This window comes from Canis lupus, chromosome 32, assembly GCF_048164855.1.
Source record: "Canis lupus baileyi chromosome 32, mCanLup2.hap1, whole genome shotgun sequence".
NCBI lineage: Eukaryota > Metazoa > Chordata > Mammalia > Carnivora > Canidae > Canis > Canis lupus.
The window spans coordinates 11,735,265-11,751,249 of NC_132869.1; the positions used below are offsets into that span (position 1 = coordinate 11,735,265).

General features: G+C 41.5%; 1 protein-coding gene, 1 long non-coding RNA gene and 1 other non-coding gene across 10 annotated transcripts in view; 2 read left to right on the forward strand and 1 right to left on the reverse strand.

Annotated features, from left to right (window-relative positions):
* CHP1 (calcineurin like EF-hand protein 1) overlaps positions 1-15,985 on the forward strand; it is a 63,915-nt gene that overhangs the window by 35,709 nt on the left and 12,221 nt on the right. For all 7 annotated transcript variants that reach the window (XM_072808432.1, XM_072808431.1, XM_072808435.1 and 4 more), the window contains 3 exons: positions 4,428-4,489; positions 9,899-10,021; positions 10,189-12,421. In XM_072808432.1, the coding sequence (XP_072664533.1) occupies positions 4,428-4,489; positions 9,899-10,021; positions 10,189-10,242 (239 nt within the window). In that variant the 3' untranslated portion in view covers positions 10,243-12,421. The remainder of the gene's footprint in view (positions 1-4,427; positions 4,490-9,898; positions 10,022-10,188; positions 12,422-15,985) is intronic.
* On the forward strand, positions 7,182-7,288 carry LOC140623400 (U6 spliceosomal RNA). The gene has a single exon (XR_012023020.1). It is a non-coding gene; the product is annotated as a U6 spliceosomal RNA (small nuclear RNA).
* LOC140622729 (uncharacterized) lies at positions 11,249-15,674 on the reverse strand. 2 transcript variants are annotated; one of them, XR_012022419.1, is made up of 3 exons: positions 15,101-15,662; positions 14,172-14,320; positions 11,249-12,698 (listed from the first exon to the last, which is right to left on the reverse strand). It is a non-coding gene; the product is annotated as an uncharacterized lncRNA (long non-coding RNA). The 2 variants fall into 2 exon arrangements; XR_012022418.1 differs by having other exon boundaries at positions 14,172-15,674.

The following is a 15,985-nucleotide window of genomic DNA, read 5'->3' on the forward strand; positions in this document are numbered from 1 at the left end:
ACGATCTAATAAGGGAGACAGACCACATGGAAAAATAGAGATGGGGTGCCTGGTTGGCTTAATTAAGTGTCCAACTCTTGATCTCAGCTCAGGTCTAGATCTCGGGGTCATGAGTTCAAGCCTTGTGTTGGGCCCCACTCTGGGCATGGAGCCTACTTTAAAAAAAAAGAAGAAGAAGAAAAAAGATGAAGAAACAACGTTCATGATCATGGCAAGGTCTGTGAAGGAAACGAATAAGGTGAGATGAGAAAGTGATAGGGAATGCCACTGCATTAGAAGGATTCATGAGTGAAAGCCTCTCTGAGCTAAGCAGAGCAGAACATGAGAAGAACAGAAGAGAGCTCTAGGCACAGGGAACAATGGGGGTAAATGAATACTTGGAATGTTCAGAGAACAAAGCATTACCAAGAAAGTAGTGAGTGGTTTCAAAGGAGGATAAAGAGGTAATGGGAGGTAGATGACATTTATTGAACTCTTACTGTGTGCCCAGCACTGTTTCAAGTGTCTTTCATGTATCAACTCATTAGTCCTCACAACCTTATGTGGTGGATTCTGTTATCCTCATTTTGATTACACCTTTTGGGTGTATGAGGCATGAAGAGGTCAAATAATTTGATCACGTTTCCATAGGTAGTAACTCTCAGAGCCAGAATTCAGCAGAGCCAGAGTCTTAAGCCATATCGCTTTGACATCAGTGTCAGGAGCTCAGAGGAGTGGTCTAAGCTGGAGTTGCACATTTGGGAATCGTGAGCACCAGAAAGCATTTAAAGCAAGAAGACAGCTCTGGATTAGGAGAGTCCAAATCATAGGACCAAAGAATGGGGAGATAAAAGAGAGATGAGAAGAGGAAAGACAGAAATGTTAACAAATGGCTCAGTCGTTTGAGCATTTGTTATCTTGGCGAAAATGTCATTGCTGGTTTAGGGCCAGAACTGCCTGATAGGAATCCAAGTCAGTTAAGAAACAACAACTAATGCTGTGGTTTTTTTCTCAAAGGTCCTATCAGGTAATCTCTGCATTTACGTCTCTGCCAATGTCTTCCTCTGCTCAGGCTGCTGTAACAGAACACCATAGACTGAGTGACTTAAACAACAGACATTTCTCACATTTCTGGAGACTGGAAGTCTGAGAACAGGTTGCCAGCACAGTCAGGTTCTTCGTGGGGGTCTTCCTGCTTTACCCAGAGGAGCCCCCCTTTCCTTGCTGTATCCTCACATGGGGAGGGAGGTAGAAACAGCAAAGAAGAGAGATTTCCTGTTTCTAGTTTTAATAAGGGCATTAATTCCATCATGAAGGCCACATCCTCATGACCTGATCAAACCCTAATTATCTCCCAAAGGCCTCACCCCTTAATAGCATCACAGTGGGGATTCAGAGTTCCAACATAAGAATTTTGGGAGGATACAAACATTTAGTCCTTGGCAGCTGAGTTTTAAGAACTAGCAGTTAAGGGAGCACCTGGATGGCTCAGTCAGTTAAGCACCTGACTCTTGATTTCAGTTTAGGCCATGATCTCAGGGTCCTGAGATTGAGCCCCTTGTCAGGCTCTGCTCTCAGTGAAGAGTCTGCTTGAGATTCTCTCCCTTTGCCCTTCTTCCTGCTCCCACATTTGCGCGTTCTCTCTCTCTCTCTCTCTCTCTCTCTCTCTCTCTCTCAAATAAATAAATAAATCTAAAAAAAATTTAGGGCAGCCTGGGTGGCTCAGTGGTTTAGCGCCACCTTCAGCCCAGGGCCTGATCCTGGAGACCCGGGTCCCACATCAGGCTCCCTGCATGGAGTCTGCTTCTCCCTCTGCCTATGTCTCTGCCTCTCTCTCTCTCTGTGTGTCTCTCATGAATAAATAAATAAAATCTTTTTTTTTTTTTTTTTTTAATAAATAAAATCTTAAAAAAAAAATTAGCAGTTCAGGCTTCTGTAAATACCTTGACAGAAGGGATATGTATATAACAGCTGATTAAAAAATTCAGAAACCGGAACGCCTGGCTAGCTCAGTTGGTAGAGCATGCTACTCTTGATCTTGAGGTCATGAGTTCAAGTCCCACATTGGGTGTGATTACTTTTTATTTTTTTTTATTTTTTATTTTTTTTAAATTTTTTTTATTTATTTATGATAGTCACACACACAGAGAGAGAGAGGCAGAGACACAGGCAGAGAGAGAAGCAGGCTCCATGCACCGGGAGCCCGACGTGAGATTCGATCCCGGGTCTCCAGGATCGTGCCCTGGGCCAAAGGCAGGCGCTAAACCGCTGTGCCACCCAGGGATCCCTGATTACTTTTTAAAAAATAAAATAGTTTTAAAAAAAATTCAGAAACAGTTATTTGTGGGTTACATAGCAAACAGATTTGCATTCTAAAATCATCCTTAAGAGTGTTTAGTAGATAACACATTTTATGTATTTTAAACTTAAAAACATATACGGGTATGTGTGTGTCTGTTCACTCTGGGGAATATATTAAACACAAATTCCGGGGATCCCTGGGTGGCTCAGCGGTTTCGCGCCTGCCTTTGGCCCTGGGCATGATCCCGGAGTCCCGGGATTGAGTCCCACGTCGGGCTCCCGGCATGGAGCCTGCTTCTCCCTCTGCCTGTGCCTCTGCCTCTTTCTCTCTCTCTAGGTCTATCATAAATAAATCTTAAAAAAAAAAAAAATCAAAAAATAAACACATATTCCTTTAGGAATACTAATGATCCTGGTCTTTTTTTTTTTTTTTTTTGAGATTTTTATTTATTCATGAGAGACACAGAGAGAGAGGCAGAGAACACAGGTAGAGGGTGAAGCAGGCTCCATACAGGAAAGCCCGAGTGGGACTTGATCCAGGTCTCCAGGATCACGCCCTGGGCTGAAGGCCGCGCTAAACCGCTAAGCCACCCAGGCTGCCCCTGGTCTTCTTTTCTTTGCAATCTAAACCTCCTAAGCATATAAATTCTCAAATTTGATAAAGTTAACTAACCAAATTAAAGAAAACAAGCATTAGAGAAAGTCTCCCAGTAATTCCCTCCTCTAGAATTTTTTTGAAATTTATTTATTTAAGTAATCTATATCCAGTGTGGGGCTTGAAGTTACAAATGCAAGATCGAGAGTTGCGTGCTATACGGACTGAGTCAGCTAGGTGCCCTTCCCCCTCTAGAATTCTGATATGTATCTCACAGCAAAGAAGTTAAATTTTTCTAAAATTTTTACTTCCAATTTTTAGTGGACTCCTTTTTTGGCAAGGATAGGAGGTGGAGGGGGGATGATGTTTAAACACTGAGATGTTCATCCATGTTCTAATGCCTTTGGGCCTAGTGTGAGCTCTACCTAGGATGCCACCCAATAGAAGATTTATCTTTTCAGAACATGTTCAAATGTTACTTGAACCAGAAAGGCATAACTGCCACACACTCTTCACATGGTAGCTCTTCAGCAACATGGCACTGTCTGAATGATTTTTGCTTTTCTGAATTCTTTCATATATCCTAGTTTCTAGAAGACTTACATATTATTAAAGAGAGAGAAACATGATAAGTCCAGGAGACCATCAAATTCTTAGCATTTTTATTTGAAACTGAAGTTCTTTATTTTCAGGGCTCCAAGTTATTTGAAACTTGGCACAAATTTGCCAAAGTGGCCATTTTCCAAGAGCAGTATTTTGTATAGTCAGCAGCTCCTTTGCTTCCATGGCTCCTATTCTTGCCTCCCTCTGAACGGTATGAAATAGACTTGATGGGTTTGGTGAGATGACCTCGTGTTATAGAACCACTTACAGGGACATCTGGGTGGCTCAGCAGTTGGGAGTCTGCCTTTATGGGCATGATCCCAGGATCCAGGATCGTGTCCCACATCCGGCTCCCTACGGGAAGCCTGCTTCCCTCTGCCAGGTCTCTGCCTCTCTCTGTGTGTCTCTCATCAGTAAATAAATAAATCTTAAAAAAAAATAGAACCACTTACAGATTTGTAAGTGTAAACATTCTAAGGTAAGAAAAAGTACATTTAATTTTTTCTTTTTATTAAGCTTTCTAATTTGCCTTAAGAGGGGTTGTATTGGGATCCCTGGGTGGCGCAGCGGTTTGGTGCCTGCCTTTGGCCCAGGGCGCGATCCTGGAGACCCGGGATCGAATCCCACGTCGGGCTCCCGGTGCATGGAGCCTGCTTCTCCCTCTGCCTATGTCTCTGCCTCTCTCTCTCTCTCTGTGTGACTATCATAAATAAATAAAAAATTAAAAAAAAAGGGGTTGTATTTTATCAAGGTTAAGATGCCATCAGTTATGAGATACATTTCAATTTCTTAAATGTCATAATGTCTTTAAAAGATCCAGAAGTCATGTCAGTTGTTCTTGAAAAACTATTTGTTGTCAGTTTTCTGTCTGGTGTCTTTACATATTTACTTCCTTGAGAAAGGGCAAAACACTACTAATTTCCAGTAACTTCTCGTTTTCCCCTACCAGTTGCTTTTCGACTCTATGACTTGGATAAAGATGACAAGATTTCCCGTGATGAACTGTTACAGGTAGGTGGGAGAGCTGCCATGCATGTGTACAACTTGTTTGGGCTCTGCTTGCTTGTTCTTTTGAGCGGGAATTGTTCTTTCAGTAAGCATTTATTTAACACATGCTGGTGCACAGTCCAGTGAAATGGCTGGAAACGTGAAATGGCTCATTGAGTTCTCCAAGCGAGATGTCTTTGCTATTTAAAAGCCAACTAAATGTCTCTTAGGTGCTGACTGGCAGAGCTAAACTATGCGAGATGGTCTAATTCAGATAGTTCAACTATTGCTTTATCAAGCTTATTGATGTCCAGGTAATTCTGGTGATAGTTAGGTAAATGCTTCTGTCCTGTCTGTCCCTGGGCTTGACATAAGAGTCAAGGAATTGTTGCCAGGCCGATGTACGCTGAGCCGACTGCTCACTGTCCTTTGTTGCTCTTGTCCTCCCACTAGCAGTGACTAGCATTTCATCCTCTTAGCATTGACCTCCTCTTCCCTTCTCCACTTCCCTTCTTCCTTTTCCTTTTCTTTTTTTTTTTTTTTTTTAATTTTTATTTATTTATGATAGTCACAGAGAGAAAGAGGCAGAGACACAGGCAGAGGGAGAAGCAGGCTCCATGCACTGGGAGCCGGACGTGGGATTCGATCCCGGGTCTCCAGGATCGCGCCCTGGGCTAAAGGCAGGCGCCAAACCGCTGTGCCACCCAGGGATCCCTCCTTTTCCTTTTCTTTCCATTCCTTTTCTTTCTTTTCTTCTCTCCCCCACTTTCTCTTTTTTTTTTCTTTTCTTTAATATTTATGAGTCTGGAGGACCCTAGGAAGCTAATACATTCAGGAATTTCCTGGGGAGATTTCTCTATTTCAAGATACAACTAAAAAGTAAAGTGGGTTCCACTCACCCCAAAGGAAATCTGAATTCATTCAGTGTTTTGAGGAGTCTCCCAAGCTGAGGATTACTTGGCCAGATTAAGGACCAGCCTAAAGTATTCCTGTATTTCTGTGTCTGAGCAAAATTCAAAACAGTCTGCAGGTCAGTGCTAGTGTTCTTTGCTTTTTTTGTTGTTGTTGTTCTTTGCTTTTGAGTTGGGGATATCTTTTTCTTCACTGAGAAGAAATACTTTATTGAAAATTGCTATATATGGGCTAAATTCTGAGGAAAAAAGACAGAGGTAGTCCCTCTATAGTTGAATGTTTTTATCCGCTGGCCCAAATCTGGCTGCCAGAAAGATTTTTTGGAGTGGTAGATTGATTTTTGTTAGGATTTTAAAAAGCCAGAGGCAAAAAAAAAAAAAAAAAAAAAAAAAGAGGCAAGGAGTAGAGAGATCATATATATGGCCAGAGTGCCAGTCAGTGCCATTAGAGTGTTCCTCAGGCTCAAAATGACTTTAGGACAAATATGTTCGTGGACTATCATGTCAAAGAGCTAGTTTTATCCTAGCAGAAAGAGGATATGAAGATCTTACCAATGTGAGAAGAAAACAAAGTTTCACCTTCACTGCCATGTCTCAAATATTTGGAGATATACAGTTCTTAACTATTCAGTGGATGTTTAAAAGTTCATGGTGAGTTTATCCTAAGGGAAGGTTAAGTGGCTATTCCTAGTGTGATTTTTAAATAAAAAGCCCTGGGGATTTGGGGGGATGCTTGATATGTACATTATTCTTGATTGTGGTAGTGGTTTTATGTGTGTCTACATATGTCAAAACGTGACAGATTGCACATTTTAAATATGTATAGTTTATTGTATATATCAATTATGCTGCAATAGATGATAGTTGCTCTACTCTATGAGGCTAGCGTAACTTTGATGTGAAAACCTTGTAAAGACTGCATAAGGACATTACAGTGCAATTTCTTTCATTCACATAGATGTAAAAATGCTAAGCAAAATACTGATACATTAAGTCCAGCAGTTATACAAAGGATGCTGGACTTTAGCCAAAGTGGGTTTATTTCAGGAATTCAAAGTTGCTTTAAAATTAGAAAATCAAGGACCCCTGGGTAGCTCAGCAATTGAGCTTCTGTCTTTGACTCAGGTCATGGTCCCAGGGTCCTGGGATCAAGTCCCGTATCAGGCTCCCCACAGGGACCCTGCTTCTCCCTCTGCCTACATCTTTGCCTCTCTCTCTGTGTCTCTCATGAATAAATAAAATCTTTTTAAAAAAATAAAATTAGAAAATCAATCAATATATTTTGCCACATTAACAGATTAAAGTAGAAAAATTGAGTTGTCTTTTCCACAGAATAAAAGCATTAGATAAAATTCATCATCCATTCATGGTTTTTTTTTTTTTAAGATTTATTTATTTATGATACACACAGAGAAAGAAAGAGGCAGAGACATAAGCAGAGGGAGAAGCAGGCCCTGTGCAGGAAGCCCAGTGTGGGACTTGATCCCAGGACCCAGGGTTCATGCCCCGAGCCAAAGGGAGACGCTCAACCACTGAGCCACCTAGACATCGGCCTCCATTCATGATTTTTTTTAAAGATTTATTTATTTATTTATTTATTTATTTATTTATTTATTTATTTATTTATGAGAGAGAGAGAGAGGCAGAGACACAGGAGGAGGGAGAAGCAGGCTCCATGCCGGGAGCCCGACATGGGACTCGATCCCGGGACTCCAGGATCGCACCCTGGGCCAAAGGCAGGCGCTAAACCGCTGAGCCACCCAGGGATCCCCTCCATTCATGATTTTTAAAAAATGTCTTAGCAAGTACTCGCTTCGGCAGCATATAGAGTACAATTAGAATGATGTAGAGAACATTAACGTGGCCCCTGCACAAAGATGACACTCAAATTTGTGAAGCATTCCATATTTCTTAAAAAAAAGAAAATCTTAGAAAAACAGATAGAAGGGAGCTTTCTTACACTGATGTAAGGAATATACAACAAACCTTACCAGATATTAGCAAGTGTTATGACAGGGGTGCCTTGCTCAGTCAGTTGAGCATCCAACTCTTGATTTCACCTTAGGTCATGATCTTGGGTTTGTGGGATCAAGCCCCATGTCTGGCTCTGTGCTCATCAGGAAGTCTGCTCAGCATTCTCTGCCTCTCCCTCTGCTCATTCTCTCTCTCTCTCTCTTTTTCTCTAATAAATAAATAAATCTTAAAAAAAAAAAGTAGTAATAATAGAAATCCTATTTGCTAATGAATTTCCAACTAGAACCCTGAATGGCTCTGGAATACTGACTGGGTGCAGAGGCCTGGCAGACAGTGAGAACCACTGGTTACTATGACCTGGATCAAGCCACTTCTAGGCCCTATTGTCCTCATTAACAGATTGAATGAGTGATTCTTCAGACAACACCATTCCTCTCCCCACAGGGCACACATGCTCAATACAGTTCTCTAATTGTAAAAATAAAACTCTTCAGAGAATAATTGGACTGAGACCTGAAGAAGCTGCTATTTGAAGATGGACTTGTCTAGTCAGCCATACACAATCAGAAGATGGCAAATGGCTTGGCTGTTCATTATTTTTGCCAAGACTGCCTTTCTTTTTAAGATTTTTTTTTTGTTTTGAGAGAAAGAGGGAAAAAAAGAGCTTGTGAACTTGTGTGTGAATGGGGGAGGGGCAGAAGGTGAGAAAGAGAAATCGTCAAGCAGACTCTTCTGCTGAGCACAGAGCCCAAGGCAGGGCTCCATCTCAGGGCCATGAAATCATGACCAGAGCCAAAACCACTAGTCAGACACTTAACTGACTGTGCCACCCGGGTGCCCCAAGTTGCCTCCTTATTGATCTTTCAATTTGTCTATCTTTGTACCTCCAAATGTAAAACTTCCAATTTTCAAGAATCATTTTGTGAGGGGCACCTGGGTAGCTCAGTGGTTGAGCATCTGCCTTTGGCTCAGGTTGTGATCCCGGGATTGAGTCTGGCATCAGGCTCCCTGCAGGGAGCCTGCTTCTCCTTTCCCTGACTCTCTCTCTCTCTCTCTCTCTCTCTCATGAAATAAATAAAATCTTAAAAAAATATTTTGTGAAAAGAAAAACCAGTATTGATGCAAATTAGTATTTCAGCTTTTTTTCTTTTCAGAAAATCCTGTAATTACTTTTCAAAAATCTGTGTCATGAGATTGGAAAGGATGTAAAGGAGTGAGGAAGAGGAGGCCTATGAACAGCTGGGCCAGAAAGTCTTTCTTTCAATGGGAAAGCTTAGCTCTTACCTCTGAAGCCAGAGGTGACTGACTACAGTGATGGAAGGCATCACAAAAGCACCCTGTCCCCCATTTCATACTAAGAGGTCGTACCACTACAGTTGCTTATTTTGTTTAAAGTAGCAATTTTCTGGGGATCCCTGGGTGGCGCAGCAGTTTAGCGCCTGCCTTTGGCCCAGGGCGCGATCCTGGAGACCCGGGATCGAATCCCACGTCGGGCTCCCAGTGCATGGAGCCTGCTTCTCCCTCTGCCTGTGTCTCTGCCTCTCTCTCTCTCACTGTGTGCCTATCATAAATAAATAAAAATTTAAAAAAATATTTTTAAAAAAAGTAGCAATTTTCCTTTTTTTTTTTTTTCTTTCTTACTCTTATTTATTTATTCATGAAAGACACACAGAGAGAGGCAGAGACAGAGGCAGAGGGAGAAATAGGCTCCATGCAGGGAACCTGACATGGGACTCGATTCCGGGTCTCCAGGATCACACCTGGGCTGAAGGTGGCGCTAAACCGCTGAGCCACCTGGGCTGCCCTAAAGTAGCAATTTTCAAAGTTATGTTTATAGCCTAAAGATGTTAGGTGAATTGGGGGGAGGGGTTCATTGTTATGTTTGGAGCAAATTTGGTGAAACAGTGTTCAATCTTCTTTACTGCAGCCCTTTAAATGTGCTTGTTATTTTTCTAAAAAGAAGGGTTTCATATTTAACTCTTCAAAGATCTTTATGTTTCTTGGATATACTTTAGGGATAGCTGGGTAAATGTGCTGCTTCAAAGAGGAGTGCATTCATGTGGGATTCCTAGAAAGCCCTACCAAACTGACTTAAACCAATAAGAACTAGCTTGCCTCATGCAACAAGAAATCTGGGGCTAGATTATCTTGATTGATACAGAACCTACGTGATGTCCAGGAACATGCTTCTGTATTCTTGCTCTGGTGTGCGTAACACAGAGGACTTTCACCTCACAGTCCCAGAATGGCTGCTATACCACCAAAGCATCGTCTCTATATTCCAGACAGAAAGAATGGGAAGAGAAAATCCAAAGGACTCACCCCCCAGTGAAGCTTTGCCTTCCTATCCAGTGACCTTGTCAGAGACTTCTGCTTATATCATTGTCTAGAATGGCTTAGATGAGAAGACAAGCGTTCCCACTCTGGCTGTCATATTTGAGGACAAATCAAAAGAAAAGAGGGTGGGAGTGGGCTTTTTCTTTTATCTTAGTAAAAGAGTCCCCCTGGCCCCCAAATCTCCTGTAACTCTTGGTTTTTGGTCCTCTAGGTGCTACGTATGATGGTCGGAGTAAATATCTCAGATGAGCAGCTAGGCAGCATTGCAGACAGGACCATCCAGGAGGCTGATCAGGATGGAGACAGCGCCATATCTTTCACAGAATTTGTTAAGGTCAGTCAGTCACCTCTTGGTTTGAAAATATGAAGAAGTTTGAAAATTCTGCAGAGAATTTTCAGGAGGGAGGCAGAAAAACATTGAGATAAGAATTTGAGACGGTATCTCCTGTTTTGACCTTCATCACCAAAATTGTGTTTTTCATCCCCCCCCTCCCCCTCCAGGTTTTGGAGAAAGTAGACGTAGAACAGAAAATGAGCATCCGATTTCTTCACTGAAGGACTGAGACCAAACTGTTCCCTGCTTTCTAGTATTTAAGAACTGGAACTTGAGGGTCCTCCTATCCACTAGCCCCATCTCCACTCCATCATTCCCCTTCTTCCAAAGTACTACTGCTGTTGCATGACAACCCCAAATATGTTCTGTCAACACAAACCTGCCTTTGGTGTATAAACAGGGCATTACAGAATGGTACACCAGTCTATTTCTGTTCAGTATCAGTCACCAGTTATCTCCATTTCTCAGTATCTCCCCTGGTTCGTTGCTGAAGGCCACATGTCCATCCAGTCTGAGAAAGTGAGAGAAGGAATCCATGCCAAGAACCAACCAGCAAAGCTCTTTCACTGGATGTAGACTACAGCCATGCTCCCTTCCCTCCAGCCGGGCTTTGGCATGCTCCTTCATCCTTTTTATATGTCCTTTGCTTCTTCTCTTTCACCCAACATACCATTCTCTTAGTTCTTCAGTCTCCCTGCTTTTTATTAAGCTCTAGTCACTCTGTTCTACTTGGCACCCGAAGCTATACCTGTTAAATGTATTTCTGACTAGGCATGATAGTGCAGTTGTCTGGCGGTTTTTGTCTACCTTTATTCTTAAATGGGTCTCTGGGATGTTGCCTCTCCAGGAGCTTTTCTGTAACCAACATTTCTCTTAGAAGAAAGATCATTAAAAAAAAAAAGAAGAAGAAGAAGAAAGATCATCTCTCGGTCCCCTGCACTCTGCTCTGTCATCAAAAGGCTGTTGGTTGAAAATGTTCTTGTTGAAAGGTGGTGGCCTTGGTGAGAGGTGTAGAGCCAAGACTTCTAGGTGACTTGCCCAGGTCACTCTAACTCTGGCCTCTGATTCTCAACATACATAACACATGGCTACTCTTGTTAGTATAGTGTTGACTCCAGAAAATGGCCATATGCCTGCAGGTTTGCTTAGTTTTGTGATACCATCACCACCAGACTAGCTGCCCTGACAATATGCTTAGGGCTTTTTTCATGGCTTTTTGAAGGAGCCTGTGTACTTTAAAAGCCTGGTGTATCCCTACTTCTGCAGCATGGTTTATGCCTCAGTGTTACGTGCCCTGGTACGTTTTTCACTTCACATTTCCATATAGAATGAGCAGTGTTAATGGAAGTGCCTAATTTATCCCAGTCCAAGAGATTTAAAGATTGTCCTCCGTGTCTTGAAGTTTTGCACAAAATTCTCAATAAATTTTACACCTGGCAAATGTTAATGCTGGAAGCCATAGTCAGCTCCTAAAAGAGGTCCAAAGCATTGAATGTATTATTATCATAATCTGCCTGGTTACATTGACCTCCCAGCTCCTCTTGTAAACCGCTAGTAATCTATTAGAAGCAAGGAGTCTGGCACCAGTGGCACAACCTGAGGTGGCAACACAGACCTTTCTTTGCCACACCAACTTCTTTGCCTATCCAACTTAGTATAGACCTCAGTGAATTAAGCTGCTGTCATCTGTCTTTGGGAGTCTCTTCGCCTATATATCTGCTCTTGGCTGATTTTCTCTGACTCATTGCTTGCTTGCTTGCTTGCTTGTTTCCTTGCTTTGGAAGGCTATCCAAGATGTATACACACTACTTTAGGAAGGGAATTGCTTAAAAATAACAAGACACTGCAAAAGGGATTGGGAAGAATTGGAATCAGGAGTGACCAGGCTGGATGACTCAAGTATAAATGACTGAGAAATTCTTGATGAAGTATTAGTCTGACTTTGTCATCAAGTGATGTAATATAGGAAATGCATAAAAGGGAATAACTTTCTGACACTGATCTGTTAGAGAGGTACTTCAGAGACCCCTGGACTTTTGCATATTTAAAGTTCCTAAGATATGGCTTTTTCCTCCTTTTGGCTGTATAGCAAACTGTTTTAATCCACAGTTGTGCCTTATTGTTCCATTTAAATTGTATTCTTTGATCCATCAATAAATACTTGTGGTTAAAATAACTTGGGTCAATTTTGTCTATGCATTTTATAAGAATTTTATATAACTCAGTCCACTTCAAGTTTGAAATCCCAAACCATGTTTCCCTTACTCAGGTTTATGTCTGTGCTATCAAATGCATGTTTGCTCTGTTGCTGCCTGGACATATGATGTATTCACCTAGGGACCAGCACTATGTGCTCTGGAGTGTGCTCTCAAGTGTTACCTTGGCCACTTCCCACTCCAGGTAGGATTCCATTTTTGTTCTTGACTCTCTGCCTTTTTAAATACAGAAAAGGACTAAAAGTGGGATATATGTTTACTGCTTGTTATTAAGTCATCCACTTCTTCATGCATTTGCAGCCTCAATGACGTATTATACCCAGCTATTATTACATGGCTTTTCACATCTTCGAGTCTCAATGACTCTTGGAGTCTGTGTGGCTCAGTTGGTTAAGCATCTGCTCTTGATGTCAGGTTCAAGTTCGGCCCCGAGTTGGGCTCCATGCGCAGCATGGAGTCTACTTAAGAAAAAAAAAAAAAGACTCAGTGACTGCTTAGTCTGGAGGGTACGAATCTCTTAAGGTTTAGTGGCATGCCACAGGACTCAAAGCAATAATAATAGCTGGAATCACCTATACAAATTCTATCACAATACCCTCTTTTCCCCATCTATCTGCCTCAAAACTCCATTCCAAATGGCTTGCACAGTGGTTAAGCTATGTTTCACTTTGAGTCTAATGTTAGGATTCAGTCAAGGAGGAAACTAGATGAAATGACCAAGCAGTCCATTTTGGAAAAAACAGTATTACTGACCATGGCCAAAGGAACAGCAGTCTTGTGACTAAAGCAGAACATAATCAGGCACCTGGGTGGCTCAGTGGTTGAGTGTCTGTCTTTGGTTCAGGTCGTGATCCCAGGGTCCTGGGATCAAGTCCTGCATCAGGCTCCCCATAGGGAACCTGCTTCTCCCTCTGCCTATGTCTCTGCCTCTTTCTCTATGTCTCTCATGAATAAATAAATCTTTTTAAAATAAAAAAGTAGAACATAATGCTGTAAAAATGTGAGATGCCTGGGTGGCTCAGTGGTTGAGCATCTGCCTTGGCTCAGGGCATGATCCCGGAATCCAGGATTGGGTCCCATGTTGGGCTCCCTGCGAGGAGCCTACTTCTCCCTCTGCCTGTGTCTCTGCCTTTCTCTGTGTCTCATGAATAAATCTTTTAAAAATAATACTGTAAAAATGTTATAAAAACATTACAGCATTAAATAGTTTGAAGAAAATTCACTTAACCAGCTTGATTTCTCTTGTTCCTTTCTGGTCTATCCATGCATTACATATTTGAACATAAAAGGAACATAATACAAAGATTATATCAGTTTTTAAAAACTAACATATTTCCCTATGTGATCTGTTTTTCCTACTTTGTATTAATGTTTACATAATATTTTACTAAATTGATATAGTATTTAAGTATTACTCTGTTTATTGTTTCCAATTTTATGTTATAAATAATGATACAGGGGGACGCCTGGGTGGCTCAGTGGTTGAGTGTCTGTCTTTAGCTCAGGGCATGATCCCGGGGTCCTGGGATCGAGTCCTGCATTGGGCTCCCTGCGGGGAGCCTGCTTCTCCCTCAGCCTATGTCTCTGTGTTTCTCATGAATGAATGAATGAATAAAATCTTTTAAAAAATAATGATACAGTGAATACCTTTCTGCACATAACTTTTTTCTTTGAAAAGATTTTACAGGAGTGGGATTATGGGATTACTAGGTCAAGTTTTGGTCATATACTTAGAGCTTTTGATATGCCTCCAAAGAAATGAATGTCAAACTGCCATAAGTAATTGAATTACCTTTTTACCTTCAGTGTATTTTTTCAGAATATTCTTTACTGTCATCTATTTTTTTTTCAAATTGTTTTTAGAATCCTGTTATCAAGTTTTGTGTTTAAAATACTTACTAGGAAAAAATAAATAAATAAAATAAAATACTTACCAGGGGATGCCTGGGTGGCTCAGCAGTTAAGCGTCTGCCTTTGGCTCAGGGCATGATCCTGGGGTCCTGGGATTTAGTCGTCCCACATTGGGCTCCCTGAAGGGAGCCTGCTTCTCCTGCCTGTGTCTCTGCGTCTCTCTGTTGTGTCTCTCATGAATAAACAAATAAAATCTTTTAAAAAAATAATAAAATCTTACTAGAATAGGGGCACCTGAGTGGATCAGTGGTTGAGCCTCTGTCTGTCTTCTGCTCAGGTCATGATCCTGGGTTTCTAGGATCGAGACCCGGATCCGTCTCCCCACAGGGAGCCTGCTTCTCCTTCTGCCTATGTCTCTGCCTCTCGCTCTGTGTCTCTTATGAATAAATAAAATCTTTTTAAAAGTTGGCTAGAATATGGCACACCTGGGTGTCTCAGTTAAGTGACCAACTCTTGATTTGGCTCAGGTCATGATCTCAGGGTCATGAGATCAAACCCTGCAGCTGGCTCTGCCCCTCCCCCACTCTATTGCATCTTCTAAAAATAAATAACCTTTAGAAATAAAAGTTATTAGAATTGATCATGTTGATTAGGACTTAGAGCAAGCATTCATTGCAAAGATGCCTCAGAGAAGACTCCAGGGACTCCTGGGACTCCAGGATCATGCCCTGAGCCAAAGGCAGACAGACTATCTTTATGTTTGGTTTCTTACACTACAAACCATGTATTTATCCTGTTTCCCAAACACTAAGAGTAGAATTGCTTGGAAGGAAGTCATTACTGGACTGAAATTCCCTAAATTCACATTATTTTGGCTTAGCTTTGAGTCAAATGATTCAAATTAAAGATAGCTGGTATTTTCTAATACAAATCTCATTAACATCTAGTTTAGTAGAAACTTAAGCTTAAAGACTTTCTTTTCCTCTGTACCAAGGAGTGATAGGAGATTTACCTGTAAGTTTGTGAAATACTGCAGGCCATTTCTTCCCAGCTCTGGGATGGAGCAGACAGTAATGAGCCTCATGTCTTTTAAGATGGAATAAGTAACTAGGCTGACATCTTTACCTGAGGTATAAGCTGATCAAGGACTTGGTCTTGAGATGCCAAGACTCAGTTGTTTTTTTTTTCTCTATACTCTTCAGTCTTCAACATACTAGATTCTGATCTCTTGTCAAAACTAGAAAGACCGTGGAGAGATAGTATTGACACTTTACACCACCTTTTACAATCTATTTAAGAACTGAACCAGGGACACCTGGGTGGCTCAGCTGTAGAGCATGTCTGCCTTTGGTTCAGGGCGTGACCCTAGGTTCAAGGGTTCAAGGTCAAGCCCCATGTTAAGCTCCCTGCTCAGTGGGGAGCCTCCTTCTCTCACACCCTCTTTGTCTCTCATGAATTTTTAAAGATTTTATTTATTCATGAGAGACAGAGGAAGAAGCAGGCTCCATGCAGGGAGCCAGATGGTAGGACTCGATCCCGGGACTCCAGGATCATGCCCTGAGCCGAAGGCAGACAGATGCTCAACCACGGAGCCACCCAGACGTCCCAATAAATAAAATCTTAAAAAAAAATAACAAAACTGAACCAGGTAGATAAATTGTTTTGTTCCTGTACCTGAATGTGGCTGCAGAAATAAAAATTAATCCAAAAAGTTCTCTTGGCTGCTATAATAGATATCAGGCACCATTTTAAACATTTAGTTTTATTCACAGAAAATCTCTTACTCCCTAAAACACACAATCTCTTTAGAAACAATTTTTTTTTTAAAGATTTTATTTATTCATGAGAGACACAGAGAGAAAGAGAGAGAGAGAGGCAGACACAGGCAGAGGGAGAA